The sequence below is a fragment of the Gekko japonicus genome, unplaced genomic scaffold (genome assembly GCF_001447785.1).
Source record: "Gekko japonicus isolate JY-2015 unplaced genomic scaffold, Gekko_japonicus_V1.1 scaffold4346, whole genome shotgun sequence".
Taxonomy (NCBI): domain Eukaryota; kingdom Metazoa; phylum Chordata; class Lepidosauria; order Squamata; family Gekkonidae; genus Gekko; species Gekko japonicus.
Window position 1 is genome coordinate 12,791 of NW_015171631.1, and position 16,840 is coordinate 29,630.

General features: G+C 42.0%; 1 protein-coding gene across 1 annotated transcript in view; it reads right to left on the reverse strand.

Annotated features, from left to right (window-relative positions):
* Positions 1–344: 344 nt before the first annotated feature.
* CHEK1 (checkpoint kinase 1) overlaps positions 345–16,840 on the reverse strand; it is a 16,713-nt gene continuing 217 nt past the window's right edge. Inside the window, exons 2-13 of the mRNA XM_015419969.1 lie at positions 13,902–13,986; positions 13,402–13,625; positions 11,176–11,240; positions 11,026–11,095; positions 10,480–10,668; positions 8,461–8,565; positions 7,657–7,752; positions 6,619–6,727; positions 3,431–3,608; positions 2,790–2,921; positions 2,003–2,104; positions 345–700 (exon numbers count right to left, since the gene is read on the reverse strand). Coding sequence (XP_015275455.1) covers positions 605–700; positions 2,003–2,104; positions 2,790–2,921; positions 3,431–3,608; positions 6,619–6,727; positions 7,657–7,752; positions 8,461–8,565; positions 10,480–10,668; positions 11,026–11,095; positions 11,176–11,240; positions 13,402–13,625; positions 13,902–13,966 — 1,431 coding nt within the window. The 5' untranslated portion in view covers positions 13,967–13,986 and the 3' untranslated portion in view covers positions 345–604. The remainder of the gene's footprint in view (positions 701–2,002; positions 2,105–2,789; positions 2,922–3,430; positions 3,609–6,618; positions 6,728–7,656; positions 7,753–8,460; positions 8,566–10,479; positions 10,669–11,025; positions 11,096–11,175; positions 11,241–13,401; positions 13,626–13,901; positions 13,987–16,840) is intronic.

Genomic DNA, 16,840 nt, shown 5'->3' on the forward strand with positions numbered 1-16,840 from the left:
CTGCAGTCCCCAGCAGGATTAGGGTCCCACAGTGTTCTGAAAAGTTTTTTTTTAAAAGCTCTAAAAACGGCACCATGTCCCTGTGATGGACTTGGGGATTGTCTAGCTTTGCCTTAGACTGAACAAATTAAAAACTGAACAACTAGAAGCATGGCTTCATTCGGACATCCACAAGTTATTATAAACCAAGCAACGTGCCATGTTAAGGACCTCATTCTATATTCCTAGTACTTTGTATACAAGCATCAAATTTACAAAAAGTGAACTTTTGCTGAAACTTTAAAAACATGAATGCTGCAGCTTTTCACAGACTTCAATTTCCATTGTTTTGTGACTGCAGCAGTTTGGAGAAAGAAAGGAATACAGGCATTTGAGTCTTGAATGAGTTACAAAAATAATTCTAAGAACTTGCCATCAACTAAGGCACTGGTAACATGATCACAGTCAGATTATTATATACCTGTCACCACCCATAAGTGGATCTACTTAGCCAAGTAAACCACCAAACATCTGAGTTCAGACTGTGGCAGGCATAACTGTCTCTCAGCAAAAGACACTAAGTCCACAAGATCCAACACTACTCAGCTCTCAACTTCAAACACAATCATGTGGCTGGAAGCCACAGCTTCTGCACGCTGACAACATCACTAAGTTTCCCCTTGATCTTCAGGAAATGCCTCTTGAACTCCAAACCATCACCCTGCATAGGAAAAACACAACAACACATCATCAGTAAATAAATAGAGTGTGAACATGTTGGGCTGTTGAGATATGAAGACTGGGAAAACAAAAATCCAGAGGCCTTGATCCCCCTGAAAGTCCAATGCTTGGGCTGGATATGGGTGATGTGAGAAAGGGGACAGAAAGACTGTTTATCTGGGGGTCCATGATGGTTCTCAGCAACCCTACATTATTAGCTGGAGCTTCCGTAAACTGGGAGAAAGCAACTTTGAGATTAATGCAATCCCCACCACCACCAAAAAACCCCCTGCACTTTCTTCATTAGAAATTATTTCAAACTAGAATAAGGCCCATTGTGGCAATAAATACAATGAGCGCTAGAAAGGGGCTCTGGGTAGGTGCCCTGGCCCTGGGCATTCAGCATCAATTTGCTATGGTGACCTCAGCAGGGTATAATGACACAGAGCTTACCATTTTCTCCAGGGGAACTGATCCCTCCCATCTGGAGAGCAGTTCTGAGTGATATCCAGCTCTCCCCTGGAGATTGGCAAAAATGGTTCCCCAGGAGGAAATGGCTGGTTTAGAGGGTGGACTCTGGCACTCTATTCAACTGAGGCCTCTCCCCTCCCCAAATTCTGGTTTCTGTAGACTCTACTACAAAATCTCCAGGAATTTCCCAAGCTGGAGCTGGCAACCCTAGTCAGGACTGGCCCCAATGAGTTCCCCACCAAGGCCAAAGTAGGCCTTCTGCCTTTGCCTTTTTACTGACAGAACCAAGCTTGGTTGCCTAGCAACAGCCACTGAGGGAAAAGTTAGCCCCACAGGAGCCAAGCAGGAGAAGCATCTTCATCAGGAGAGACAGCCGTTTTGGCAGTTTCTTGTGTGAGGGAAGAGTGTCCAGGCTGGCAGTGGGCGGGGGAGAGGAGCAGACCCAGCACCCAACCAATGGCACAGAAGTACTCTTGAGTGGTGGTTGATGGGCCAATGGCTGATGGAGCACACAGCACAGTCAGTGGAAGAACTGGAAAAGGCCAACGCGTTGGGGGGGGGGGGATATATATATATTTGAAGGTCTGCCCTTGCTTGGAACATTAGTACTATTCATGGCTTCCTACATCAAGAAAAGATTAGCACACACTGTTCCTCAAATTGCAGGATGTTGAGATTATGAGGAACAGAGAATCCTCAGGTCAAATCAAAGACTTCTGTTATGTTGCACCACATAAAAACACTTTCCTGTGACTATGTGTTTGATACAGAACATCGAGTGTAAGTGCCAAAACTTTCCTTAGAATTAAAGCTACTGTTTAATTTACTGTACCTTTGACAGACGGAAATCCACAAGAATTTTGTCTTCCATTTCCACCAGGTTTGCCTTGAAAATCAGCTTGTTGTTTCTTCTGTCCATGGTCGATATGGTGACCTTGCCAAAGAAAAATAAATACTGCTTTATTAGGAGGGGGAAAATACACTGGTGAGCAAATGAGGAAGACATCTGACTGAAGGTCTCTTTTACAGCACTCAAGTTCAAGACTACGTGATGGAACAGGCCTGCTTTCACTTGCAGACACTACTCTGCCCATTCCTCCTTGGCGTTGCCAATTCCTGGAGGAGTTTACTATTTTCTTCTACTACAGTACTCACTCACTGCCACTACCTGTTCATTTTGAGAATTTCCCACTGGGATGAGCAGGAATCACAGTTCCACTTCCTGGTTCTGAGGCCTGGCCTCAGTGTCTCCCACTACTCAGGGACTGATTACCACAGGGACCAATTGCAACTTTGGGGTTCCCCTGGAGAAATAGCCACATGCACACAGACCGCTTTCCTCCTAACCCAGGGGCCCCTCTTGCTCTAGCATGTCCAAATGATGGGGGATTCTAGGTGGTACAGTGACTGAGAGCCAACCTCCATACAGTGGTACAGTGGTGGTACAGTGACTGAGAGCCAACCTCCAAAGTAAAAAAAGTAAGCCCCTCCGGGAGTTCACAATGCCAAGGGGGGTGGGTGGGCAGAGCAGGGTCTGCAAGTCAAAGCAGGTCTATTTCGTCACAATTCTATCTAACTATCTCATGGACAAAAAGGTGTCAATTTCAAAGTTTCTTTACCTGGTTTGTGCAGCCTTTCTTCCAGATATAGCCCATCTTTTCACAAACCTCCTTCAAGATGCTGTATGATTGAGCAGCATCCAGCTTCAGAAAGAAACGGGTCATTCTCTTCACCAAGCGTTGCCAAGGGGTCTGAAAGGAAGAACCAGATGCCATGAAGCCAGTTAGAAGCTGAGTAATTAGAATGAGTCTTTTCAAACCAACTGTGTTTTAAAATGAAAGGTGTATATCAGGCTTTCATCACAACTGTGCTTGTAGGAACAAGCTGGGTGATTAAATGAAACAAAATTGTGTCTAAGAAGTGATATGTGGATGACAGTACAAGAGGCACTTTTCACAATAATGCACTTTCAATCCAATTTAGCAAGTGGATTTCCCATTTCACACAGTACAATCCAGTTGCAAACTGCATTGCAAGTGGATTATTCAGAGTGTGCAAAAGTGTGGCAAGTCTCAGCAACAATAAAAACCACTAAAAGTGCACTGTTAGCCAGTTTGCTACTAAGCCTGTACGCTCAAAAGTAAATCCAGCTGAGCTTAACAGGAATTACACACTAGTATGTGTACTTAGGATCGTAGCCTGTATCACTGCACTCTGCGTAAAGCTAAAAGCAAACTACTACGGTAGTGGACAAGGTTACCTGTGAAGAACTTGGTGTGCCCAGGAATTGACTGTTCAGCAGCATGTGTTCTGGGCACGCTGGCTGGGAAAAGCTGATGCCTTGCACTAGCTTGTCAATACTCGCTGGACTGCTGTCCAACAAGGAGAGGCCAGTTCCCAGTTCTGGTTGGGAATTGGAACACGTCATTCTTTCCTCACTGCAATAACAAAACACACACAGAGCAGGAATATAAATAGATTGTACCACAATGGCTACTGACTCAGAAGATCACTGCTATATGTTTATTACCACATTTCTATGCTGTCCTCCCTCAAAGGAGCTCAAGGTCTTTAATTCTACCCACTCCCCCTTTTTGAAGTCCTCACAACTCTGCAAGGTAGGTTAGGTTGAAGGAAAATGAGTGGTCCAAAGCCGCCATTGCACTCTATGCAACTTCAAAGAGTTATATAGCTTCAACTATCTATGTTATGTACAAAGGGGCCTTTTTATTTAATGTATACCCTACTATTCCACAATCAAGTCCACAAAGCAGCAAACCACCCATGAAAAGTACAATAAAATTCACCTACATCCTTAACAAATGCATCCACCACCATCAATACAAGGTCATTCCTGATTTTATGCAACTTATAAGTCTCAACTGTTTGTAGCTAAAAAAAAAAACCTAGCAAAAGCTCATCCCCAAAGCAGCTGTAAGCACAGGAAACTTCAGGAGTCATCCCTATGAACCTAACTGCTTTAGGTGCCAGTTTTTATATGTTAACTGTGGAGGAATTGTCCAACTCTTGCAAGACACTGAGCTCTTCCTTGTTGGGAGTTCGGATGTTTCCAGGCCACTGATTACTTGCCTACTTCTCTCCCCTCCCAGATTAACCCTTTCTTCGTTCGCCACCACTACTTTAGCCCTTTGCCTCTGGGGCCTCATGGTGGCTCCACCTCTGTACCATGCTCACTGCCGCTCCTACAGGAATGAGCACATGCCCTTTTGCACACTCATGGATCAATGAGTAACCTCCCCTTCTCTTTATGCTGCCTTTGGTAATATGGTTGAGACTAGGGAGTGGTATTTGGTGGGCTACAGAAATCTGATTTCAAGAGTTCAGATTATAAAGGTTTAATGAAAGAATCATCCACACAATCCAGGAGTGAGCAAACGATGGAAAATAAAGTGGCAAACTGCAATCCACCTTGCACTGACTAGACTTGTTCATAACTGATGTAATTAAAGGAGCGGGCACTTAATTCTTGAGGTAATGGAATTTCTCTGAGGGCTGAGTTTGAGGTTTGAGCTTCTTCCAGTTGCATGGTTAAATGGGATCAACATGAAATCCAAGGAAGCCCTTCCTGCCAGCTAGCATGAGTCCAAAGGCAAGATCAACAAAAGATTGATGGCTAAGATGGAGGACTGAAGCGTTTCAGGTCCAGACAATTTATTACCTGCACCCTCCCCTCTCTTGGGATGACTGCTCATTTCTTATTGTTTGATAGGAGGTGGTGACCTAGTTATACTTTGGCTCCTCCTACCAGAGGTGGTTTTCTCCCCCCCCCCTGACCTTACTCTGGCACAGTCCTTTGCATGCCCACTGTTTTTATTGCCCTTAGCTGGGTGTCAGGTTACAGCCTACTAGTTTGCTCCTAGCATCTTACTAGCCCTGAGAAATGGAAACTGTCTTCTTACACTAACCCTGTAAGGTAGACCAAGCACAGTGAACTTTGAGAAAATTGTAGGGTGAAGGGCCATTATTCCCAGCATCATTAATAAGCTAAAACATCCGTCCACCCCAATACTGAATGCAAAACTGACAGTCACAGATGTAGTCTCTTCTAAACTCATTTACTTTTACTGAAGATCACCATCCATACTTGCCAAATTTTCTTGTTTTTACAATTACTGCATATTATAAAGTGGTGCACATATTGTAGCCAAGTCTGACTATGCTATATGCCAAAAAGAGTCAAAGTTCTACGCCAAAGCATTTTATTCCACCTCTGCTACTTAGGAGGGGCAAAGAGTTCACAAAACACTGGTCTCAAGCTTATCTCATAAAGGCCAGACTGGCAAAATTCAATTCTGCAAAAGCATGAATAAAAACTGACATTAAACACAGAACATAAAAAGGATTTATTTAAAAAATATACACCAGAACCACTCTGAAGTAAGGAAACACTAATTTAAAAACTCTTATTTTCTGTTTAAAATGAAAACAAACAGATCTGTGAATTTTGCCATCAAGGAAAAAAATTAGTTCTGTATTTCAAAAGGCCTGTGGACTCTATGATCAGAAGTTTTGGAGTATGCTCCTGGGTAGTAAACATTATTTAGTTTATTTATTTATTTATCTTTGGATTTGTATCCCGCCCTCCCCGAAGGCTCAGGGCGGCTCACAAGGGGCACGAATGCCCAAGTTGTCCTCTGATAGGAACATATCGCGCCCCCCAATAGTACCCGCTCTGAAGATGGACAATTTGTGGGAATAAAGAGAGGGGCGTAGATGGAATGATGGTCACAATGGTGACATAATGATGGTGGCGTAATGATGGTGGCGGCGGCTCCTACTCGAAAGCCTGGCGGAAGAGCTCCGTTTTACAGGCCCTGCGGAACTGCATCAAGTCCCGCAGGGACTTAGAGGTGAGTTTTTCTTGGTTATATTAACCGATGAAGCTTCAAGCGTGTTCACAACACGTATGGACTAAAAAGCTAAAAATATTTTTTTAATTATTTAAATAGGTCTTTCTTCCTCAGTAGTTTTAAGACATGTTGATTTAGAACCAATCTATCCTATTCGGCATTACATACACATGGTTATCACACATACCACTTCCATACTATTTGAAAGAAGGAACAGAACAGAGGTTGTAACTTTGTTAATACGATATTTAAATGCTAAAAAAACCTGCATTAAAATCTCACCAGCAGCTCAACTCCAGAATTTGCTCAAAGCAAAACGGAACAAATGCTGTCTGATACAAAACATATGGATTCATTAATCTTTGAGGCACTAATGAGTGGTATTCCTGGCAAGTATTTCACCGTCATCCTATGGCATGCACAGCACTGCTTATGCTGTCCACCATCTAGGGATGACATCAGAGGGCAGGCATGACGGGAGAGGCGAGGAGCACCCACATCTGACCAGGCCACAGGAGACATCTAAACAACCAATTATGAAATATTAACCAGACGCTACAATTAAACCGATTGTCACCTGTGTGCAGTTTTCACAGGCGAGAAGTCCATGTCAGATCGAATGTGCTTAGAAAACGCTCCTGGAGAATCTGAAAGTCCCCCTGAAGAGACCCGGGGTCGCTTTATACCTAAAGTGCAAAAACCACTATGATCAATACTCAGAGATTATTTTTCATCTTTCCTGATTAAGAGCTGGGCAAGCAACTCATCACTGCTTTTTCATATTGGGCATCAGACTACAGCCTGCCTGATAATACCAAGGAGGTTCAGACTCCCCAGGGCTACGTGCCAGCTAATTTCTGTCTCACCTGCAAAACACCAGAAGGAGCTAAATACACGTCTTGCCATTATTTATATAATACACTGATGTTAAAGCACCCATGCCAATTTCAGTAGTGATGGGACCAGCTCTGTAAGTCAACCAGAAGGGAGGACACTGAAGGCAGTGTTATTATCACACGCCGCCTTTTTCAGTTGTGAAATAAGCCTGTAGACACACACTGCAATAAACAGAGAGCTACTTTCCTTGTCATAATTTTCACTGAGAGAAGTACTGCCAGCAATCACTTGTGAAAAGGAAAACACGGGAAGGGATTTACACTGACCTTCTCTCAAGCCAAACATAAGTTTATCAAGAATCCAGAAAGGCCTTGTGAACTGAACTAAGAAAATCTTAGAAGCTAGCACTATTCTCGATGGCCTTAAACTAGATTAAAGTACTAATATAAAATACTAATTTCAAGACTTTTAAATAAACAGTGCTGGATCCTGACTAAATTCTCCATTCAGAGGAATGAACTTTCCTGCCTCCCCTCTCCCATTGATCTCCACAAAATTGCTGTTCCTGGGGGACAAAAGACCCCCCCATCTCCAGCAAGAACAGAGAATCCGTGAAAATTGCCAATTGTAATATGGATACAACCCACAATGTATTTCTGTCCATGGTACAGACCTTAGTGTTATGCAGAATAAGGAATCCATTAAACAGTCTGCAGACCCACCATAAGGATTTTAGAAAACACTGATATATACTGAAGTATGTTTTTAAGACACTTACCTTTCTTTAGAGGTTTTGTATACCATCTGTCCTTTTTTATGTCTGCAATAGTGAGTCGGGATGTAGGGCTCTCTGTTAGTATTTTGAGAAGTAAAGCTGCAAAGACAAACAAACAATCTGGTCCTACACAACTCATAGCTTTAGAAGCAATCCAAGCCGCTCCTACAGCAATAGATGTCAACTAAATTAGCCTCTCAAGCTGGTGTGAATTTCTATTTTTCCTCGGTGTGCCTAGTAGACATTTAAAAGGGCTGCATAAATCAAACTTTTTGGTTCTGAATATCCCCTGAAGGATATGTTCTACAATCAACAACATTTCTGTAGCATAATACTTAGCATTTGTCTAGTACTTTCAATGTTTGAAGCACTTTACCCAGCTATGCTGACATAACTGCCCCCAAAACAAAATACTTTGATAGTTTGTCCAAAGATAAATAAAGATCCTGATGTGTAATTATAAATGTAACTGATTGCTTTATGTAGCGTGGCTAATGCTCCGTGTGACCGCAGCCAGAGTTGTGTTAAAATGTGACTTTAGGGTAACCAGGTAAGGAGGAAGCGAGGATGAAATTAATTCAAGGTGAAAACAGATGTGCTTGGGAAACCCTTTCTCCTTTATTATGCATTTCTCCTCAGGGTGCAGGAAGGGTATTAAGACAGCCAGGAGTCTGATTTTTCACCCCTCAAAAACTTTCCCAGGTTTGTCTCTGGTTTGACTCTTGCTGACATCCATTTTTGTATCATTTTGGGACATACAGTGTCTTAGCACAGGTTCCAAGCCCCTCACACAAGCAGACGAGATACCTAAGGGCAATGAATCAATCTTCTTCCATGGTGAAAGGTACGTTTTCTTTTCTTTCCAATCACAGTATTCTTGACAAGTGTCACTAGGCTGGTCCCAAGGCAGCTCTGCAAGAAAGGAAGCCAAATTTCTTGACAAACGTGGAAGCAGTCTTGGAGAAAGGCATATTTAGATGGATGACTTTCTGCCATAAGGGATTTTATCCTATCAGAAAGAGGTACACCAGGGCTTATAAAAGAGTCGATAACATCTACCGTTGGCCTGAGCTAATCCGATCTCATCGCATCTTGAAAGTTAAAGCGGGTAGGCCCAGGCTAGTATTTCGATGGGAGGCCACCAAAGAAATCCAGGGCTGCAACGCAGAGGCAGGCAGTGGCCAACCACTTCTGTTCCTCACTTACCTTGAAAACCCTACAGTTGGCTGCAACTTAACAGCACTTTCCATCACTAACATCTATCATGTAATAACTTGAAACAAAGTTACTGACAACTTGCAGGTCTCCTCAGACAAAGAAACCAGCATCAGCACACAAGCTGAGAGTAATATAAGCCCCTAGCCATCCACCTTGACAGTTTAGAATTTCATGGCATGTCAGGGGATTTGGTTATTTCACAGTAGTCATGGCTGGGGGTGTTTCCCACACTGAGCAGGGTAAAAGAAAAGAAAGTTTCCTTCCTCTCTTTCTCTGCCTTGCCCTACTCTATTTCTCCCAAAGTCATTGCAGATACATCTGTTGAATAACTACGCGTGTACTAAGATGGTCAAGCTAACACTATATTATATAAAAATACAAACGTTTATTAAGGTGTACACGTGTTAAAACATACTGCGGTTAAAAGAAAGAGTCTAAATTTCAGACTTTAAAAGCTTTTCTAATACAAATACACTTGACAGGTAAACACTTTTTAACTTAGGACCAAACGCGTTTTGGCCCCTTTGGACCTTCCTCAGTAGTCACTTGATCATTACCTTTGATGGAGGTGACACACATCCTGGCCAATGAAATCTCTGATACTAGAATAATTTGAAGAATTGACATGGCTATATTTATGGCCCAACATAAGCTAGTAGCATAACAAAGAGACCGAAACTGCAGTCATTAATGATGTACTGGACTGGTTGAAGCTGTAGGTTCCATTATCTCCCTTGGACCTGTCTTGTCGTAGACTATTTGTAGGTACCAGTCTGGCTCTGTTGTTGTTTTTTACTTCATTAAGTGAGTATTGTTGTTTTGTATTGGGATTGAATCATCCTTGATTGAATCACCCCAGAGACTGGCTGAGCTTGGAGCACAAGAACAATAGCCAACCAACTACATTTTTCAAACAGTGGAGTAGAACTTTCCTGCCTCTCCCCCTCCCATGGCAGACCAGTGATATTCCCCAAATGCTGGCAAGATTGGGAACCCTGAAGAGATCTGCTGAGGGAAGGGTGAATTGGGGGAAACTGCCAATTTGTTCTGGATCCAACCCACTGTCTTGTGTTGAACCGGGAAATGAACTGCTCTGAATATCCCAGTCTCTCAGGGAAAGATGTCTTTTGGTCCTATGCAATACTATACCTTACCTAGGGCCCTCAGAATATGGCCTTTTAAAATGTTTATTAAGAGGAAGTATAACATATCAAGAAATATAATAACTGCAAAACAGTATACAACTGTCCTGAAAATCCAAAATTACAAACCAACCAGTTAGTCATCAATACAGATTTTTACAACATACATCAACAGTCATAACAAACTAAGTTAGTACTAAATCTGATCACCTATACATAGATGCTATGTGAGCTATGATTCCCACAGAATTGAGTCAAGTTTAAAGGATAACATCTTCAGGAGTCTGCTGCTCTGATTCACCAGAATATGGCTTTGATAAGTGTTTTAAAATTTATAAATATCCTGGATGCCCAACTGAGAATACAAAAGTTGTATTGCTAACCGGTACCACACTGTTAAGAAAACCCACTGTGTGCTAGAGAGTCAAATCCATGTTTGCAAAACTAAAACCTGAGCATCTCTTACCTCCTGCCAACATAGCAGTGAGCACTATTCCACAGGACCAGACATCAACAGGCTCAGCATGAAAATCTTTTCTTTTAAGGACCTCTGGGGCAATATATGGGACTGTGCCACACACCTTGTTCAACAATCGCTCGCGACCATTGTATTTAAACACAGTTGCTAGACCAAAGTCTGAGATTTTGAGGTTATCTAAGCAAACAGAAGGAGAGAATAAGTATGCCACATATAATCCTATTTCTTTATTATTTTTCTTCAAGTGCAGCAAGATTCTAATGAGTCTTAGAAATGCAGAGGCAGCATGTGCGAGATTCCAGGGTCAAAGAACAGGGAAGAATGGTTGCCATAATGTCTTGCATGAGAGATAGCGATCTAGATAATCTCAATGATGAAGATTGTATGATTCTACATCTAGAAGGTTAATTTCCACTTCCAAAATCAAAAATTAATTTAGCTAAACAGATCTCAAAGGTAAACTTGTCCTTTCCTATTTTCCCCAACAGCTACCCATTTTCAGGCCATTAATTTAGAATATCTTTTTCCTCTTACCTCTTTCATCTAGCAAGAGATTCTCAGGCTTTATATCCCTGTGTGTTACTCCTATACTGTGGAGGTAGACCTTTAAAAACAATACAAACTATTAATTACATAACATTCCTGGGGAAGGAAAAAACTTTGAAAAAATATAAAGAAACTTACCACACCAGCTATAAGTTGGTGGAAAAACTTCTGTGCATCTGGTTCAGGCATTCCTATATCAGGCTCTGTAAGAAAACACCTTATCAGGAAAAAGCTGATAGTTTGGGTTGGGTTTTTTTTAAAAAGTTGTCGTGACATAATACACTCTAATTGTTTGCCCTGAAACAACTGTGGTTGTAGACTCCAAAGCAGCATGTGCAATAGCAAAGATTTCAATTGGAATATCCAACTGGAATTTTTAAAACATTCATAAATAAGAACATAGATTCAGGTAGGTAGCCATGTTGGTCTGAAGCAATAGAACTAAGTTTGAGTCCAGTGGTACCTTTAAGACCAACGAAGTTTAATCCTGGATATAAGCTTTCATGTGCATGCACACTTCATCAAATACTGTATCTGATAAAGGTATCTGATTAAATGGGCATGCACACAAAAGCTTATACCCAGAATTAAGTTTTGTTGGTCTTAAAGGCACCACTGGAATCAAACTTTGTTCTATAAATAAGAGCACTTTGCTTTGGATGCATCTACATGCCTCTGAAACAGTGTATATCAGCCACTTTCAGCTGCTCCCAACTGTAACCAGATCATGGGAGACACCAAATATTGCATGTCACCTGGGTATCAATCTATGCCATGCTATATAGATGGTGGCGGAAAGTGTGTGAGTGTGCATGTGTATACATGCTGTGCTTGTACATTATCAATATCTTCCCAAGTCAGATTGAAAACTGAAAGAAGAAAAGGAAAGTACCAGTACTGGAATCTAAAAGAAAGAAAATTCCACAGATAGACACAAGAATCAGGTTGCAAGGGCCCAATGAGTTTGAATCAAGAAACCTGCTCAAGATCAACTAAACCAATTTTTTCCCCCAGAACTGCTTAAAAAGAGAAGCAGCTCAATTCAAGGAACAGCCTGAGACCACCAGTTTGGTGTACTGGTTAAGTGTGCGGACTCTAATCTGGGAGAACTGGGTTTGATTCCCCCCTCCTCCACTTGCACCTGGCTGGGTGACCTTGGGCAAGCCATAGCTCTGATAAGAGCTGTTCTTGAAAGAGAGCAGTTTCTGTCAGCGCTCTCTCAGCCCCACCTACCTCACAGGTTGTCTGTTGTGGGGAGGGGAAGGGAAAGGAGTTTGTAAGCCGTTCTGAGACACCTTTGGGTAGTGAAGGGCGGGGTATAAATCCAATCTCTTCTCTTCTTCTTCATTCCAAGCCACTCCAAGATCTACTGCTTTCATTTCTGAAGAACCACAGCCAAGAGCCAGACAATTCAATACTCCTTCATGCCTCAGGTGGCTTTAAATACTACATAGCTGTCTCCTAGGTGAGGGATGAAATTATGATGATGTGCCAAAACAATAGCAGAGACCACACACACCCATTTGTTGCCCAAGGCCATCCATATACGTGGCCATGCTGACACACAGCTTGTTGGAGAGGCTGTTTAAGCACATCCTTTGAAAACATTGGTTCATCACTGCTCAAAATACACTGGGCCCTAACAACCAGCTCCTCCATGTCCTGAGGGTCTTTTATTTAGGCTGGATAGTCAAACCTGGATTGTCATAACTGCTTTCAAGAGCTGCCACTTATGCTACTCATTCACCAGCACAGTTATCTGTAACACTTTCACTTCGTAAATATTTCCACTGTAGATCCATTGCATGCAATGAGTGACACTAAAAAACGTGGGCCTGTTCTTTAAATTACTCATGGTAACATTATATTATCGCAATGCACACAACTCTCTGGATATAGAAAATCGTGTAGCACTTGTGCATATAACCAAGGCACAGCAAGCCTCTGCAGCCTGAGCATGACAGAAGGAAAAATATGAGGAGGAATGAATACATTTATTTTAACTTTTTATTTGCCCCATTTCTAAACCTCAGGTTGCAGTCTAAAGAACACAGAAATAATACACAGATAAGAACCCAATCGCTTCTCAGCCTTTTGGCTAAGATCAAGTGTGTAGATAAGAACCCCAGACCCAAAGCAGTGCCCAAAAATGATGTGAACTTTACTACTGCAATACAGCCACTGAGTCTTCTTTTCCTGCCTTTGCAGTCAGGACCTGGTGAAGAGATGGAATATCAACAGGCAAATCTGTGCAGATTTAAGAGTAAATCTTTCAGATTTACAGAGCAACTGGATCCAGATGTTCACCTTCACCACTAGCACCACCACGTAGCCTGCCCTTGAAGCTCAGAAAGCACCCTATACCTATTCGGTCAAAGAGTTCTCCTCCACTGCAGTACTCCAAGAAGAGATACTGAATAGTGCCTTCTCGCCGGTGCCCATAGAATTTTACAATGTTCTCATGATTTAACATTTTGTTGATGCAGATTTCCTTCTTAATCTGATCAGGGCACTCTGCTGCACGTTTCATGTCAACAATTTTCACAGCAACCGCTTCTTCAGTGCGTCTGTTCACAGCTAACTTCACTCTAAAGAAGGAATGAAGAACATGATTACAAAGGAGAAAGACAGGTTTCCTTGTTAATTTCTGCTACAATTATGTATTAGCCTAAACCCTGGCCACTACCCACAATCTATCCTTTATCCCTTCAGATGGAAATTCAATGTCTTCAATATTTTAAAAATTCCTTGGAAAAAGAAATTGTATCAAGAATTCACAACTCATAGTGTCTCCTTATTCTGCAGTCATACAAGCATTTTCTACCTCTGCAAGGCACACGTTGTATGATGGTGAGTATACTCACTCTCCATAGGCCCCTTCTCCAAGGGTCTGCACTAGGTCCCAGTCCTCCACAAAGGGCACTGCCATGTTTACAAACACCACATACACTATAGAAATAAAAGAAACAATGGATCAATCACACAGAAGCAGCCTCTTGTGCCTGGGCATATAAATGGTCCTGAATTAGTACCAAAGAATTTAACAGACACTTAAAGAATGCTAAGGCTACAATCCTATACAATCTTCTTGAGTGTAAATCCCTCTTGATAAACTGTGACACTAGATCAGATTACAAGCCTGCCTTCATGCACCTGTTTGCAAAAACCAAATCAACCTGAGCTCACTTGATCTGGCATGCAGCCTAAAACTACAGGGGCACTGGCTGTTTAAGTGTGGCATGCCTTCAGCATATCTATGATGTGATGATCGCTTGGACCCAACTGTGAGGGGCCATTCCTTTAAATAGTCACATGGAGATTAAAATCTCTTTGACTAAATTAAAGCAGCACATTAACCACTAAATCACATTGCTGCTTGGCAACAACATTCAATCTTTGCAGGGTACAACCTTCAGTCTGTAAGGGATATATGGGGGGCGGTGTTTGTTCCAGGTTCAAAACAAAGCCCAGTATTTCTCAGCTGACAAAGGGACAATGTATTAAAATTTTTATTTTAAAATAATCTGATAACTGTAGATTTGATTAAACAAAACATTACAGAACACATACACAGACCACTGGCATACGCCATAGAAATCAGTCCTATATGCCATTCCTCTTCTAGCTAAGTTGACTTAAAGAAATGTCAAAGCTTCTTACCCACAGCTTTGCTAAAAATGGGGAAAGCAGATCTTATTGAATTCCAAAACTGAGCGATGTAGGGGCTATAGGGTGTAGCTAGCTTATACAGGTCTTATTACACAGATCCATATATGACTTTACTGAATGCTTCACTTCATGCCTTCTAAATTGTTTATGGTTTTATGATGTGGTTTTATTGTTCATATTCCTGTTGTGACCCACCCTGAGCGGGAGGGTGGGATAGAAATCAAATAAATAATGATGTTATTTGATGCCCCTCTAATAAACACTATTTTTACAATGGGATTTTTTAAAACAAACATGGACATGAGACGAAGGGTTGATGAGAATCAACTATGGAATCCAAGACAAAACAGAGACGTCTTCACCCGCTGGTGGAAGACAATAACAGAAGTGGACAGACAGATCTCAAAGGTCAAAGGCAGAGCTTGCTGCCATAAGTTTGCTCCTCCCTTTCTCTCCAGTGCCTATTCATTGAATACACTCTGAACCATAAAAGGGGCTATTGTCTTTCAAAATAATTTTATCTTGATTTACAAGCACTCATACTTTCCTCCAGTGTTTGTAGTTGTTTAATACATGATTTAATTTAAGCTTACTTATTTGGCATGAAATTATGCACATGTTCTGACTTGTCCCAAGCCCTGAAGACTCCTTAAGTCATTGCTTCAACTACTAAATAGCATTTATTATTCCAGAATTTCGTAACATAGACCCATTTATGGATGTCCCTTATGCCAGACTACCCAAGCTCTACTCACTTCAGAATTTGTTGATCTTTAACCCTACCTTATGCCCTATACCCTGTAGAATGAGGCATTTTAAAAGCTGCAGTATCCTTATGTGAGAGAACTTTTCTAGCATCTTTACTATGGAAAATGGCTGAGGCAAGTGGATGTGACTGGTAAAGTTTAAGAATAAAAGGCATCGCTTCAAATGACTGCCATTCCAAAATGACATCCCAGAAAGTTACTTAGAAATCATTAATTAGTAACCATGTTGCCCCACAGAATAAGAAATGCAAGCAAATGACAATATCTTTTATGGGACCAACAAAAATGTTCAAAATTTCAAGTAGCACAGTTTTTCTAATGTTCATTCTTTAGACAGTGCTCTCTGTATGGTACTCTACAGAGTACAGAATTATTATTCTTCTTGCACACACAACATGTGAGCAATAATACAAGCATACAGGAGGGAACACAGTCAATGTTCCCTCTAAGCTGTGGAGTCTTGTGAGCAAAAACTCTACTTTGTGAGCTACCAGCATTCAAGTTGTGAGCCAGCGATTTGGCGATGGCATAAATCAGTTTGCTCTGGAGCCGTCCTTCCTGAGCAGAGACAAAAGTGTGTGAGCTGGAGGCTAAAAGACTGTGAACTAGCTCACACTAACTCAGCTTAGAGGGAACACTGGACACAGTAGCCCCATATACCACACAGGGACCGAGCCTGTGCAGACACAAACTGTCAGCTCCATCCCATGATCAGGACTGTTTCTCCCAATCACAGACACCCACGTTTGTACCCACAGGAAGGCCAGTGGAGGGCAGTGAAGCTTGTTTCCATTTTCCCTCTACATGTAATGATGCAGGGGTCTGCACAATGTAGTACAGCTTGCTTGCAGCAGACCCCCAAAATAAGAGACACTATATAACTATTAGTAGGAAAAAGTAAGAGTCCAGTTACTCCAGTTACACCTTAAAGACTAAGAACATTTGTGGTTAGGGCAGGAGCTTCCGTGAGCCACTGCTCACTTCCTCAGGTATTACCTATCATCACCAAGTAACAGAGACCCAGTGCAAACAACTTATTGTCTTCATCCCCACACACTTTAAACAGCCACCTGGGGAATTATGTCAATAAGAGCAAAGGGGTTTTTTTTTCCCCCCAGGCCTCCAAACACAATAAATCAGGGAAGGCAGAATACTTGTTGAATTGTAGCGCCTTGAACAAGCACAGGACGAGAAGTGCTGGGGAGGGGGGGGGGGGTTAGAGATTAAAAACCCCACCTGAAAAATCCGTTAAAAAATGTACCACGGGGCTTCGCGACCAACCTGCCCGACGCCCCGCCCCCCGATGCGTCTTCCCTCAAAGTTTCTCGTGGCGGCGGCGGCGCCCACAGAACAGCACACCCCCCCCC